At 48.2% G+C, this 14,196-nt stretch overlaps 1 protein-coding gene across 1 annotated transcript in view; it reads right to left on the bottom strand.

Moving 5' to 3' along the window:
• DNAH8 (dynein axonemal heavy chain 8) overlaps positions 1 to 14,196 on the bottom strand; it is a 9,979,189-nt gene that overhangs the window by 14,017 nt on the left and 9,950,976 nt on the right. The window contains exon 89 of the mRNA XM_069236651.1: positions 13,617 to 13,738. Within this exon, the coding sequence (XP_069092752.1) occupies positions 13,617 to 13,738 (122 nt within the window). The remainder of the gene's footprint in view (positions 1 to 13,616; positions 13,739 to 14,196) is intronic.

Below are 14,196 nucleotides of genomic sequence, written 5' to 3'. Positions count from 1 at the left end.
CTGGGTGGAGGTGCTTCACACCTCCCCCTGCAGGAACTGTAACACTTGGCGGTGACCCTCAAAGGCTCACCCAATTTGTTACAGCGCCACAGGGCATTCCATCTAGTGGAGATGCACGCCCCTCTGGCCATTGCCCCCACTTTTTGGCTGCAAGGCTGGTGGAGATAATGAGAAAAACAAGGAGGAGTCACCCCCTAGTCAGGACAGCCCCTAAGGTGTCCTGAGCTGAGGTGACTCTTACTTTTAGAAATCCTCCATCTTGGATAGGATTAGGGATGTGCCCCCCCACAGGGTGGAGGCACAAAGAGGGTGTAGCCACCCTCAAGGACAGTAGCCATTGGCTACTGCCCTCCCAGACCTAAACACACCCCTAAATTCAGTATTTAGGGGCTCCCAGAACCGAGGAAGATAGATTCCTGCAACCTAAAGAAGAAGAAGGACTGCTGACCTGAAGCCCTGCAGTGAAGACGGAGACGGCAACTGATTTGGCCCCAGCCCCACCGGCCTGTCTCCCTACTTCGAAGAAAACTGCACTTAGTCATTTTCTCCCCACCAGCACACACAAGCTGGCAAGCAGTGGGTATGTGTTAAGTGAGGGGTCCCCAGGGTGGCATAAGACATGCTGCAGCCCTTAGAGACCTTCCCTGTCATCAGGGCCCTTGGTACCAGGGGTACCAGTAACAAGGGACTTACCTGGGTGCCAGGGTTGTGCCAATTGTGGAGAGAAAGGTACAGTTTATGGAAAGAACACTGGTGCTGGGGCCTGGTTAGCAGGGTCCCAGCACACTTTCAAATCATAACTTAGCATCAGCAAAGGCAAAAAGTCAGGGGGTAACCATGCCAAGGAGGCATTTCCTTACACAACCTCCCCCCCCCCAAACGAAAGAGGATGAGACTAACCTTTCCCAAGAGAGTCTTCATTTTCTAAGTGGAAGAACCTGCATTGGCATGGGCAGTCCCAGGTCTGTGTTCCACTATAAAGTCCATTCCCTGTAGGCATATGGACCACCTCAGCAGTTTGGATTTTCACCTTTCGTTTGCATTAGCCATCTGAGAGGTCTGTGGTCAGTCTGAACTACAAAGTGAGTACCAAAGAGGTATGGTCTCAGCTTCTTCAGGGACCAGACCACAGCAAAGGCCTCCGTCTCAATGGCACTCCAACGCTGCTCCCTGGGGAGTAACCTCCTGCTAATGAAAGCAACAGGCTGGTCAAGGCCATCATCATTTGTTTGGGACAGAACTGCCCCTATCTCATGTTCAGAGGCATCAGTCTGCACAATGAACTGCTTGGAGTAATCTGGAGCTTTGAGAACTGGTGCTGTGCACATAGCTTGTTTCAGGGTGTCAAATGCCTGTGGGCATTCTACAGTCCAGATTACCTTCTTGGGCATTTTCTAAGAGGTAAGCTCTGTGAGGGGCGTCACTATGGATCCATATCCCTTCACAAACCTCCTATAGTAACCAGTCAAGCCAAGGAATGCTCTGACTTGAGTCTGGGTTTTTGGAGTTACCCAGTCCCGAATAGTCTGGATCTTGGGTTGGAGTGGCTGAACATGGCCTCCACCTACAAGGTGGCCCAAGTAAACAACAGTACCCTCCCCTATCTGACATTTAGATGCTTTGATAGAGAGGCCTGCTGCTTGCAGGGCCTGTAAAACCTTCTTCAGGTGGACTAGGTGATCCTGCCAGCTGGAGCTAAAGACAGCAATGTCATCAAGATAAGCTGCACTAAAGGACTCCAAAACAGCAAGGACTTGATTCACCAACCTTTGGAAGGTGGCAGGGGCATTCTTTAAGCCAAAGGGCATCACAGTAAACTGATAGTGCCCATCAGGTGTAGAGAATGCTGTTTTCTCTTTTGCTCCTGGTGCCATTTTTATTTATCAGTTCCCTGCTGTTAAGTCAAAGGTACTCAAGTAGTTGGCAGCACCCAATTTATCATTTAACTCATCTGCCCTTGGAATGGGATGGGCATCTGTCTTGGTGACAGAATTAAGTCCTCTGTAGTCCACACAAAGCCTCATCTCTCTCTTGCCATCTTTTGTGTGAGTTGTGGGGACTAAGACCACTGGGCTAGCCCAGAGACTATCAGAGTGCTCAATGACTCCCAATTCCAGCATCTTGTGGACTTCCACTTTGATGTTTTCCTTAACTTGGTCAGACTGTCTAAAAATTTTGTTCTTGACAGGCATGCTGTCTCCTGTGTCCACATCATGGGTACACAGGTGTGTCTGACCAGGGGTTAGGGAAAAGAGCTCAGCAAACTGTTGTAAGACTTTCCTACAGTCAGCTTGCTGTTGGCCAGAGAAGGTGTCTCAATAGATCACTCCATCTACTGAGCCATCCTTAGGGTCAGTGGAGAGGAGATCAGGGAGAGGTTCACTCTCAGCTTCCTGGTCCTCATCTGTAACCATTAACATGTTTACATCTGCCCTGTCTTGAAAGAGTTTGAGGCGGTTCACATGGATCACCCTTTTGGGGGTCCTGCTAGTGCCTAGGTCTACCAGGTAGGTGACCTGACTCTTTCTCTCTAGCACTGGGTAAGGGCCACTCCATCTGTCCTAACGTGCCCTGGGAGCCACAGGCTCCAGAACCCAGACTTTCTGCCCTGGCTGAAACTCAGCAGCCTTTTGGTCATACCACATCTTCTGGAGTTGTTGGCTGGCCTCAAGGTTTTTACTTGACTTTTCCATGTACTCTGCCATCCTGGAACGTAAGCCTAGTACATAGTCCAATATATCTTGCTTAGGCTCATGAAGAGATCTCTCCCAGCCTTCTTTCACAAGAGCTAGTGGCCCCCTTACAGGATGGCCAAACAGAAGTTCAAAGGGGGAAAACCCTACTCCCTTCTGAGGCACCTCTCTGTAGGCAAAAAGCAGACATGGCAAGAGGACATCCCATCTCCTTTTGAGCTTTTCAGGGAGCCCCATGATCATGCCCTTCAATGTCTTGTTAAAACTTTCAACAAGACCATTGGTTTGTGGATGGTATGGTGTGGTGAATTTGTAAGTCACCCCACACTCATTCCACATGTGTTTAAGGTATGCTGACATGAAGTTGGTACCTCTGTCAGAAACCACCTCCTTAGGAAATCCCACTCTGGTAAAGATACCAATGAGTGCTTTGGCTACTGCAGGGGCAGTAGTGGGCCCAAGGGGAATTGCTTCAGGGTACCTAGTAGCATGATCCACTACTACTGGATAAACTGATTCCCTGAGGCTCTTCAAAGGGGACCCCCACCACTGGAAGTGGAATGAGGGGGGGCTTTGGATGGCCACCTGTCTTACCACTGGCTTGACTGTTGGCACAGGAGGCACACAACCCCTTGACTTTCTGGGACATGTTGGGCCAATAGAAATGCTTGACTAACCTCTCCCATGTCTTGGTTTGTCCTAAATGCCCAGCAAGTGGAAAGTCATGGGCTAAGATCAGAATGAACTCCCTAAACTCCAGAGGCACTACCAATCTCCTAGTGGCACCAGGTTTGGGATCTCTTGCCTCAGTGTAAAGGAGTCCATCTTCCCAATAGACCCTGTGTGTTCCACTGACTTTTCCTTTTGTTTCCTCAGCAGCTTGCTGCCTAGGGCCTTCAACAGAGGGACAGGTTTATTTCCCCTTACACAGCTGTTCCCTTGTGGGTTCCCCTGGGCCTAAGAGTTCCACCTGATAAGGTTCCAACTCCATGGGCTCAGTTCCCTCAGAGGGTAGAACTTCTTCCTGGGAAGAGAGGCTCTTTTTCTTTTGCTGTGTTGAAGATGGTTCCCCAGTCTTCTTTCCTTTTCTCTTGGAGGGTTGGGCCATTCTTCCACGCTCCAACACCTCTTTTTCACCCTGAGGCTTGCACTGTGCCCTTGTCTTGACACACACCAGTTCAGGGATACCCAGCATGGCTGCATGGGTTTTGAGTTCTACCTCAGCCCATGCTGAGGACTCCAGGTCATTTCCAAGCAAACAGTCTACTGGGATAGCAGAGGAGACTACCACCTGTTTCAGGCCAGTGAACCCTCCCAGTTCTAAAGTTACCATAGCCATGGGATGTACTTTAGTCTGATTGTCAGCGCTGGTGACTGGATAAGTTTGTCCAGTCAGGTATTGTCCTGGGGAAACCAGTTTGTCTGTCACCATTGTGACACTGGCACCTGTATCCCTCAGGGCTTCTACACTAGTCCCATTAATTAAGAGTTGCTGCCTGTATTTTGCATATTAGGGGGCCAGGCAGCTAGTGTGGCTAAGTCCACCCCACCCTCAGAAACTAATGTAGCTTCAGTGTGAACCCTGATTTGCTCTGGGCACACAGTTGATCCCACCTGGAGACTGGCTATTCCAGTGCTAACTGGAGTAGTAGTAGAAGTGGAACCTTTCTTGGGACAGGCCTTGTCTCCAGTTTGGTGTCCCTGCTGATTACAGCTACGACACAAGACCTTTTTGGGATCAAAGTTTTTACCCTTGTACCCAAATGTGGATTGTGAAGAGGCTTTGGACCCTCCCTCCTGAGCAGGTTTTTGGGGCCCTGTAGAATACTCTTTACTTTTACCCTTGGATGTCTCGACACTCTTCCCCTGGGGAGTCTTTCTGACCCCTTTCTTTTGGTCACCCCCTGTGGAAGTCTTGGTCACCCTAGTCTTGACCCAGTGGTCTGCCTTTTTTTCCAATTCTTGGGGAGAAATTGGACCTAGGTCTACCAGATGCTGATGCAGTTTATCATTGAAACAATTAATTAAAAGGTGTTCTTCCATAAACAGATTGTACATCCCTTCATAATCATTTACACCACTGCCATTAATCCAACCATCCAGTGTTTTCACTGAGAAGTCAACAAAATCAACCCAGGTCTGGCTCGAGGATTTTTGAGCCCCCCTGAACCTAATCCTGTACTCCTCAGTTGAGAATCCAAAGCCCTCAATCAGGGTAGCCTTCATGAGGTCATAGGATTCTGCATCTTTTCCAGAGAGTGTGAGGAGTCCATCCCTACACTTTCCAGTGAACATTTCCCAAAAGAGAGCACCCCAGTGAGATTTGTTTACTTTTCTGGTTGCACAAGCCCTCTCAAAAGCTGTGAACCATTTGGTGATGTCATCACCATCTTCATATTTTGTTAAATCCCTTTGGGGATTTTTAGCATGTCAGTATTCTCTCTGACCCTATTTAAGTTGCTGCCACCATTGATGAGAGCTAAACCCATCTCTTGTCTTTCCCTTTCTATGGCTAGGAGCTGTCTCACCAAAGCCAATCTTCTGGCCATCGTGACTAACAGGAGGTCATCTTCATTGAGGCTGCCCTCAATGCTTCCAGAGCTGTTGGACTCCCCTGTGGGAGAAGCAGCATCTCTGACTATCACTTGTGGAGTCAGGTTTGGAGGAACCCTGGTCTCCCTAACTTGGAGTGGAGGGGGGAAATTGTCCTCCACTTCACTAGCTTCATCCTCTGTAAGGGTATCTTCAGAGGGGTTGTCTCTAGCAAACTCTGCCAAGAGCTCCTGGAGCTGTACTTTGGTAGGGTTTGATCCAGTTTTTATCTTTTTGATTTTACAGAGAGTCCTTAACTCTGACATCCTTAGATGCAGGTAAGGGGTGAGGTTGAGTTCCACCACCATCTCTTCAGCAGTAGACATTATTTCTCTAAGAGTTGGGATACTTTTTAAGAATCTAAAACTATCTCTAGAACTTAATCCAAACCTTTACAAAACTTTTAAACTCTAAAAGAAATGCTAACAGGGACTAACACAAGGCCCTAGCAGGACTTTTAAATATTTAGAAAAATAGCTCAAATTTAAAAAATCAGTTTCTAATGTCAATTTTTGGAATTTAGTCATGTGATCAGGTATTGGCTGAGTAGTCCAGCAAATGCAAAGTCTTGTACCCCACCGCTGATCCACCAATGTAGGAAGTTGGCTCTGTATATACTATTTCAAAGTAAGAGGAGGTAAGATAGTGGCAAAAATAGATAATTCTAATGCTCTATTTTGTGGTAGTGTGGTCGAGCAGTAGGTTTATCAGAGGGTAGTGTTAAGTATTTGTTGTACACACCCAGGCAATAAATGAGGAACACACACTCAAAGACATACTCCAGGCCAATAGGTTTTTATGTAGAAAAATATATTTTCTTAATTTATTTTTAGAACCACAGGTTCAAGATTTACAAGTAATACTTCAAATGAAAGGTATTTCACTCAAGTATTCTAGGAACTTTGAATAATCACAATAGCATGTACAGTTTTGACATAAGTGGCAATAAGCTATTTTAAAAGTGGACATAGTGCAAAAATCAAAGTTCCTGGGGGCAGTAAGTAAATGTTAAGTTCACAGGTAAGTAAAACACTTACAGGGTTCAAAGTTGGGTTCAAAGTTGGGTCCAAGGTAGCCCACCGTTGGGGGTTCAAGGCAACCCCAAAGTTATCACACCAGCAGCTCAGGGCCGGTCAGGTGCAGAGGTCAAAGTGGTGCCCAAAACACATAGGCTTCAATGGAAATAGGGGTGCCCTGGTTCTAGTCTGCCAGCAGGTATGTACCTGCGTCCTCGGAGGGCAGACCAGGGGGGTTTTGTAGGGCACCAGGGGGGACACAAGTAGGCATGGAAAGTACACCCTCAGCGGCACAGGGGCAGCCGGGTGCAGAGTGCAAACAGGCGTCGGGTTTCCTATAGGAATCAATGGGGAGACCAGGGGGTCTCTTCAACGATGCAGGCAGGCACAGGGGGGGCTCCTCGGGGTAGCCACCACCTGGGATAGACAGAGGGTCGCCTGGCGGTCACTCCTGCATTGGAGTTCGGTTCCTTCAGGTCCTGGGGGCTGCGGGTGCAGTGCTGGTTCCAGGCTTTGGGTTCCTTGAAGCAGGCAGTCGCGGTCAGGGGGAGCCTCTGGATTTCCTCTGCAAGTGTCACTGTGGGGACTCAGGGGGTCAACTCTGGCTACTCACGGGCTCACAGTCGCCAGGGAGTCCTCCCTGTAGTGTTAGTTTTCCGCAGGTCGAGCCGGGGGCGTCGGGTGCAGAGTGGAAAGTCTCACGCTTCCGGCGGGAAACGTGTGGTCTCTAAAAGTTGCTTCTTTGTTGCAAAGAGTTGCAGTTTCTTGAACAGGGCCGCTGTTCTTGGGGGTTTCTTGGTCCTTTAGATGCAGGGTAGTCCTCTGAGGCTTCAGAGGTCGCTGGACCCTGTTGGATGCGTCGCTGTTGCAGTTTTCTTTGAAGTAGGGAGACAGGCCGGTGGGGCTGGGGCCAAATCAGTTGTCATCTTCGTCTTCACTGCAGGGCTTCAGGTCAGCAGTCCTTCTTCTTCTTTAGGTTGCAGGAATCTATCTTCCTCGGTTCTGGGAGCCCCTAAATACTGAATTTAGGGGTGTGTTTAGGTCTGGAAGGGCAGTAGCCAATGGCTACTGTCCTTGAGGGTGGCTACACCCTCTTTGTGCCTCCTCCCTGAGGGGAGGGGGGCACATCCCTATTCCTATTGGGGGAATCCTCCAAACTCAAGATGGAGGATTTCTAAAGGCAGGGGTCACCTCAGCTCAGGGCACCTTAGGTGCTGTCCTGACTGGTAGGTGACTCCTCCTTGTTGTTCTCATGATCTCCTCCTGCCTTGCCTCCAAAAGTAGGGGCAGTGGCTGCAGGGGTGGGCATCTCCACTAGCTGGGATGCCCTGGGGTGCTGTAACAAAAGGCATGAGCCTTTGAGGCTCACCGCCAGGTGTTACAGTTCCTGCAGGGGGAGGTGAGAAGCACCTCCACCCAGTGCAGGCTTTTTGCTGGCCACAGAATGACAAAGGCACTCACCCCATGTGGCCAGAAACTCATCTGGTTGTGGCAGGCTGGTAGAAACTGGTAAGCCTAGCACTAGGAGTCGGACTGGTATTCAGGGGACATTTACAATTACATTAATATAAACACATTACAATAAATCCCACACTGGCATCAGTGTGCCTTTATTGTGCTGAGAAGTTTGATACCAAACTTCCCAGATTTCAGTGTAGCCATTTTGGAACTGTGGAGTTCATAACTAACAGACTCCCAGACCATATACACCTTATGGCTACCCTGCACTTACAATGTCTAAGGTTTTGGTTAGACACTGTAGGAGCATAGTGCTCATGCAACTATGCCCTCACCTGTGGTATAGTGCAACCTGCCTTAGGGCTGTAAGGCCTGCTAGAGGGGTGTCTTATCTATGCCACAGGCGGTGAGAGGTGGGCATGGCACCATGAGGGGAGTGAGATGTCGACTTAGTCATTTTCTCCCCACTAGCACACACAAGCTGTGAGGCAGTGTGCATATCCTGAGTGAGGGGTCCCCAGGGTCGCATAATACATGCTTCAGCACTTAGAGACCTTCCCTGGCCACAGGGCCTTTGGTACCGGGGTACCATTTACAAGGGACTTATCTGTGTGCCAGGGCTGTGCCAATTGTGGGAACAAAGGTACAGTTTAGGGAAAGAACACCGGTGTTGGGGGCTGGTTAGCAGGGTCCCAGCACACTTTCAATCATAACTGGCATCAACAAAAGGCAAAAAGTCAGGTGGTAACCATGCCAAGGAAGGCATTTCCTTACAATCACCAACTGTGCCGACACCCTGGCCCCTCTCCGAATGACCACAGGGAAACACTCCTCCAGAAAAGTCAGTATGTTCACCCCGCACTCCTGGAATCAAAACACTTACGCAGGAGGCTGGAGAAGTGGAGAAACATCAAATCCACCTAAGACCTGGCAACCTTCAAAGCCACCACAGGATCCCACCACATCCTGATCAGGTCCACCAGGAATGATGCCGTGAAGGACCCAATCAACTCTACCTCTCACAACACCAAAGAACTTTTCAATGTCATCAAAGAATTTGCCAAACCACAAGCCGAGACCACCAACATCCCTCCATCTCAGGAGCCCTGCGACAGACTGGCCACCTTCTTCCACAGTAAGATCAATGACATTTCCAACAGTTTCAAACCCATCAACAACACCCCTGCCAGGATCAGCCGAACCCATCGACTCCTGCACACCTGGACACACTGTCCACCATGAACAGCATCCACTCCGAGCACTGACCGACCCCTGCTCACACTACATTTTCAACAAGGCCAGCCAGGCAATCGTGCCAGAGCTCTGCAAGACGATCCACTGCTCCCTAGAAGCAGCAACCTATCCTGAAGACAGGAAGCACGCCGAGATTCGTCCTCTTCTAAAGAAACCCACAGCCGACCCGACTGACCTCAAAAACTACTGCCCAATCTCACTGCTACCCTTCCCTGCTAAACTCACTGAGAAAGCAATCAACACCCAGCTACGCCAACACATCGAGGACAACAGCATCCTGGACGTCTCCCAATCAGGATTCAGAACCAACCACAGTACCAAAACCGCCCTGCTTCCACCCACAGATGACATTTGCTCACTCCTCAACAAAGGACAGATAGCAGCCCTCATCCTACTCGATCTCTGAGCCTTCTTCGATACAGTATCTCACCGTACATTATGCACCAGTGTTAGAAATGGGGTCTCTGGTTGGCAGGTTACCCTCGTCCAAGCAAGGACCCTCTCTCTAGTCAGGGTAAGTCACACACAATCTAAATTACCCTGTGCCGACCATCTGGTAGCTTGGCACTGAGCAGTCAGGCTTAACTTGGAAGGCAATGTGTAAAGTATTTGTGCAATAACTCATGCAATAACACAGTATAAGACCACAAAAATACACCACACAGTGTTTAGAAAAATATATAATATGTATCTGGGTAAATGCTGGTCAAAACAATCAAGAATCAATAAGTATACGTTAAAATATCAATGTAAAAATGATACGAAGTGTCTTTAGTCTTTAAAAAGCAACAAGTGTCTCTTGCAAGCACAAAGTACCTGGTTTGCGCTCAAATTCTCCCCAAGGGACCGCAGAGGAGGAAATGCTTGGAAAACAGGGAGGTGTGCGTCTGTATCTCCGGGCGCACACAGACGATGCAGCGATAATTTTCCACGCAGGGAGGGCTTTGTGTCAATTTCTGGCGGCGCTGTCTTGGATCCTCTTCGGGTTTGTGGGGTTTTCGGACGCCCCGTGGACAATGCGTTGAAATCCTGGGTGTGCAGGACGAAGTCACAGGAGCTGCGTCGATCTGGTGGGCGATGCAGGAGAATTTCTGTCGCACGGCAGGCGCTGCGTCGATTCCTCTCAGGAAGTCAGGCTGCTTCATTCCTGCTCAGCTATGCATCGATCCAGTGGGCCGTGCATCGAAGTTCCGGTCGCAATGCAGGCACTACGCCAATCTTCACTCAGGAAGTTGGCCTGCGTCATTTCGGTTTGGCTTGTGGTAATTTTTCACTGCGATGCAGGCTGTGCATTGTTTCTTGCGGGCTGTGCGTCAAATTATCACCGCACAAGGAGTTATTTTGCAGGATTAAGTCTTTTTGGTCCTGAGACTTCAAGGAACAGGAGGCAAGCTCTATCCATGCCCTCGGAGAGCACTTCACAGCAGAGCCAGAGGACAGCAAGGCAGCAGGCCAACAGCAGAGCAGCAGTCCTTTGCAGAAAAGCAGTCAGGTGTGTCCTTTTGGCAGCCAGGCAGTCCCTCTTGGCACGTTCTGGTGCAGAGTTTCTTTCCCAGGAAGTGTCTAACTTCAGAAGTGTATAGTTTGGTAGTGTAAGAGGCCATGTTTAAATACCCAAATGTGCTTTTGAAGTTGGGTAGACTTCAAAGAGTGGCTTAGAAGTGCACAAGGTCCCCTTTCAGTTCCATCCTATCTGCCGGGTTCCCAGTAGGGGGTGTGGCAGTCCATTGTATAAGTGCAGGCCACTGTTCTTTGACATTTATGTGTCAGGCCCTCCACCCTCCCAGCCCAGGAAGACCCATTCAGAATGCAGATGTGTGCAAGTGTGGCGGAGCATCCTGTGTTTGGGCTTATCTGAGTGAATGCACAAGGGAGCTGTCAACTAAACCTAGCCAGACGTGGATTGGAAAGCACAGAATGATTTAAGTGCAGACAAATGCTCACTTTCTAAAAGTCGCATTTCTAAAATAGTAATATTAAATCTAACTTCATCAGTCAGCAGGATTTTGTATTACCATTCTCGCCATACTAAATATGACCTTGTTACTACTTTTAGACCAGAATCTACCACTCAAACAGTATATGAGAGTAGCCCTAATGTTAACCTATAAAAGGAGCCAGCCTCACAGTAGTGGAAAACAAATGTAGAAGTTTTATACTACCAGGACATATAAACCACACTTGTACATGCCCTTCCTTTTACCTACATAGCACCTGGCCTATGGGCTACCTAGAGCCTACCTTAGGGGTGACTTATATGCAGAAAGGAGTTTAAGGCTTGGCACGTACTTTTAAATGCCAAGTCGAAGTGGCAGTGAACTGCATACACAGGCCTGCAATGGCAGGCCTGAGACATGGTTAGGAGGCTACTTATGTGGGTGGCACATCCAGTGCTGCAGCCCACTAGTATCATTTAATTTACAGGGCCTGGGCACATGTAGTACACTTGACTAGCGACTTACAAGTAAATTAAATAAGCCAATTGGGTATGAGCTGATGTCACCATGTTTTAAGGAGAGAGCATATGCACTTTGTCACTGATTAGATGTGGTAAAGTGCGCAGAGTCCTAAAGCCAGCAAAAATTAGGTCAGAAAAAGAGAACGAGGAAGTCCAAAAGTTTGGGGGTGACCCTGCAGAAAGGCCATTTCCAACAGCTAGACTCCACGCAGCAGGCATATGAGGCAATGCCCTTCAATGGCTTCACTCCTTCCTGACAGGCAGAACACAGAAAGTCAGGCTTCCATCCCGCCAGTCAGAACCCACCGACATCAGCAGCAGAGTACCCCAAGGATCATCGCTGAGCCCCATGCTGTTCAACATCTACATGATCCCACTCGCCCCGATTGTGAGGAACTACGGAGTGAATATAGGGCCAGATGCAGGAAACGGATAGCGACTCGCAAACGGCAAAAACTGCCGTTTGCGACTCGCTAATCACGTTTCCCTATGCAGAAATGACCGACTCGCAATATGCATTTCAGAATCGCAAATAGGAAGGGGTGTTCCCTTCCTATTTGCGATTCGGAGTGGTATGCAATACCATTTGCGACCGCATATGCGGTCGCAAATGGTGTCGCAGTTACCATCCACTTCAAGTGGATGGTAACCCACTCGCAAATTGGAAGGGGTCCCCATGGGACCCCTTCCACTTTGTGAATGGACCCACAAATATTTTTTCAGGGTAGGTAGTGGTCCAAGGGACCACTACCTGCCCTGAAAAAAAAAAAAAAAACTAAAGGTTTCGGATTTTTTTTAAGTGCAGCTCGTTTTCCTTTAAGGTAAACGGGCTACACTTAAAAAAAAAAAAACTGCTTTATTTAAAAGCAGTCACGAAAATGGAGGTCTGCTGACTACAGCAGGCCTCCATGTTTGCGAGTGCCTAGACTCGCTATGGGGCCGCAATTTGCGACCCACCTCATGAATATTAATGAGGTGGGTCATTGCGACCCCATAGCGAGTCGCAGACGGTGTCTGAGACACCGTTCTGCATTGGAAATTGCGACTTGCAATTTGCGAGTCGCTCCGACTCGCAAATTGCAAGTCGCAATTCCCAACTTTGCTACATCTGGCCCATAGTCTCCTACACTGATGACACCCAACTGATCTTTTTCCTGACTGAGAACTCATCAACAGCCAGGAAGAATTTCAGAGACAGAATGGAAGCAGTAGCCACCTGGATGAGGGAAAGCTGCCTCAAGTTGAACTCAGACAAAACTGAGATCCTCGTCCTGAGACCTTCACCGTCAGCCTGGGATGACTCCTGGTGGCCCTCAAAACGCGGCAAACGCCCCACCCCTACAAACCATGCATGCAACCTCGGCGTCATCCTCGACTCAACGCTCATCTGTTGACTCCACCTGCTTCCATCCCCCCTACTCCTATGAAAGAACGTAAGATGGATTCCAACCGACTGCCGGAAAACCGTGACACACGCCCTCATCACAAGCAGACTTGAATACGGCAACGCCCTCTATGCTGGAACCTCCAAGAAGAACCTGAACAAGCTGCAACAGATTCAGAACGCCGTTGACAGACTCATACTAGACATACCCCACCAAGAACACATCACAGAACAACTGAAGAACCTCCACTGGCTCACCATCGAGAAGAGGATCAATTTCAAACTCCTCATACACGCCTACACATCCCTCCAAGATGACAGACCCAACTACCTCAACAACCGCATCAACTGGTATTCCCCTTCAAGACCCCTCCGCTCGTCCCAACAGTCACTCGCAATCGTACCCCGAAAAAAGAACTTCTCAGCTGGAGGAAGATCTTTTTCATATCTGGCTGAAAAAGGCTGGAACACCTTATCAACGCACCTCAGACAGTCGCCATCACTGCCTCAGTTCAGGAAGAACCTCAAGACATTGCTCTTTGGCTGATCTCTGAGGTCATCCCTTAGCGCCTTGAGACGCTATGGGTAAGTAGTGTGCTATACAAGCTTGTGATTGATTGATTGATTGACATTACCACATTACAGGCATCACAATGTTGCAACAATTTATTCAATTAATTTCAAGCCTCAACCTTTTACTTGTAATGTAAGCATCTTAAAAACTACAGTTTAAAGAAAGCAGAATGGTTGAATGCACATACTGTTGGAGAGGCTGTGACTTCTTCTTTAGTTTGTTTCAATACTTCATTATGTAATGTAACTGTGTCTAGAGCCCAGCCTTTATGCGCTCGGGTCACTTCCTGTCTCATGGCAGTAAGGAAACCTGTTAAAAAAGATTGGTTACGTTTTGAAACATTTAGTGTAATGAAATATTCAAATCGATAAGATAGTATTTTACAAGTAAATATGATTTCAATGTTTCGTACAGCTTTTCTTACAGTAACCCACAGTGTACATTTGATGAAAACTTATACTCCAGTGATCTGTTCAAACAACCAATGAAAAAATAAAACGTGAGGTACCAAAAATACAAGTAATACTTAAATAATCATATGCAAAATAGTTTTGCTGCTCTAAATATTTGGACAACTATAAATAACTGAGACTACAAAACTGCTGGGTGACGGAACACAGAATTAGTGTTGTATTTGAAAAAGAAAGGCTCCACTACTGCGAACTGAAGGAACATGTTGAGATAAACTAATCTGCTTCTCTGGGAGTAATCAGGAGGGAAGGTTTGAAGGTTTGGTGGTAATAAGAGTGTGGACCACCTGTTTCTGA

This window comes from Pleurodeles waltl, chromosome 5 (genome assembly GCF_031143425.1).
Source record: "Pleurodeles waltl isolate 20211129_DDA chromosome 5, aPleWal1.hap1.20221129, whole genome shotgun sequence".
Classification (NCBI taxonomy): Eukaryota; Metazoa; Chordata; class Amphibia; order Caudata; family Salamandridae; genus Pleurodeles; species Pleurodeles waltl.
Note: the sequence above shows the minus strand (reverse complement) of the source record. Positions and strands in the feature narration are given on the sequence as shown.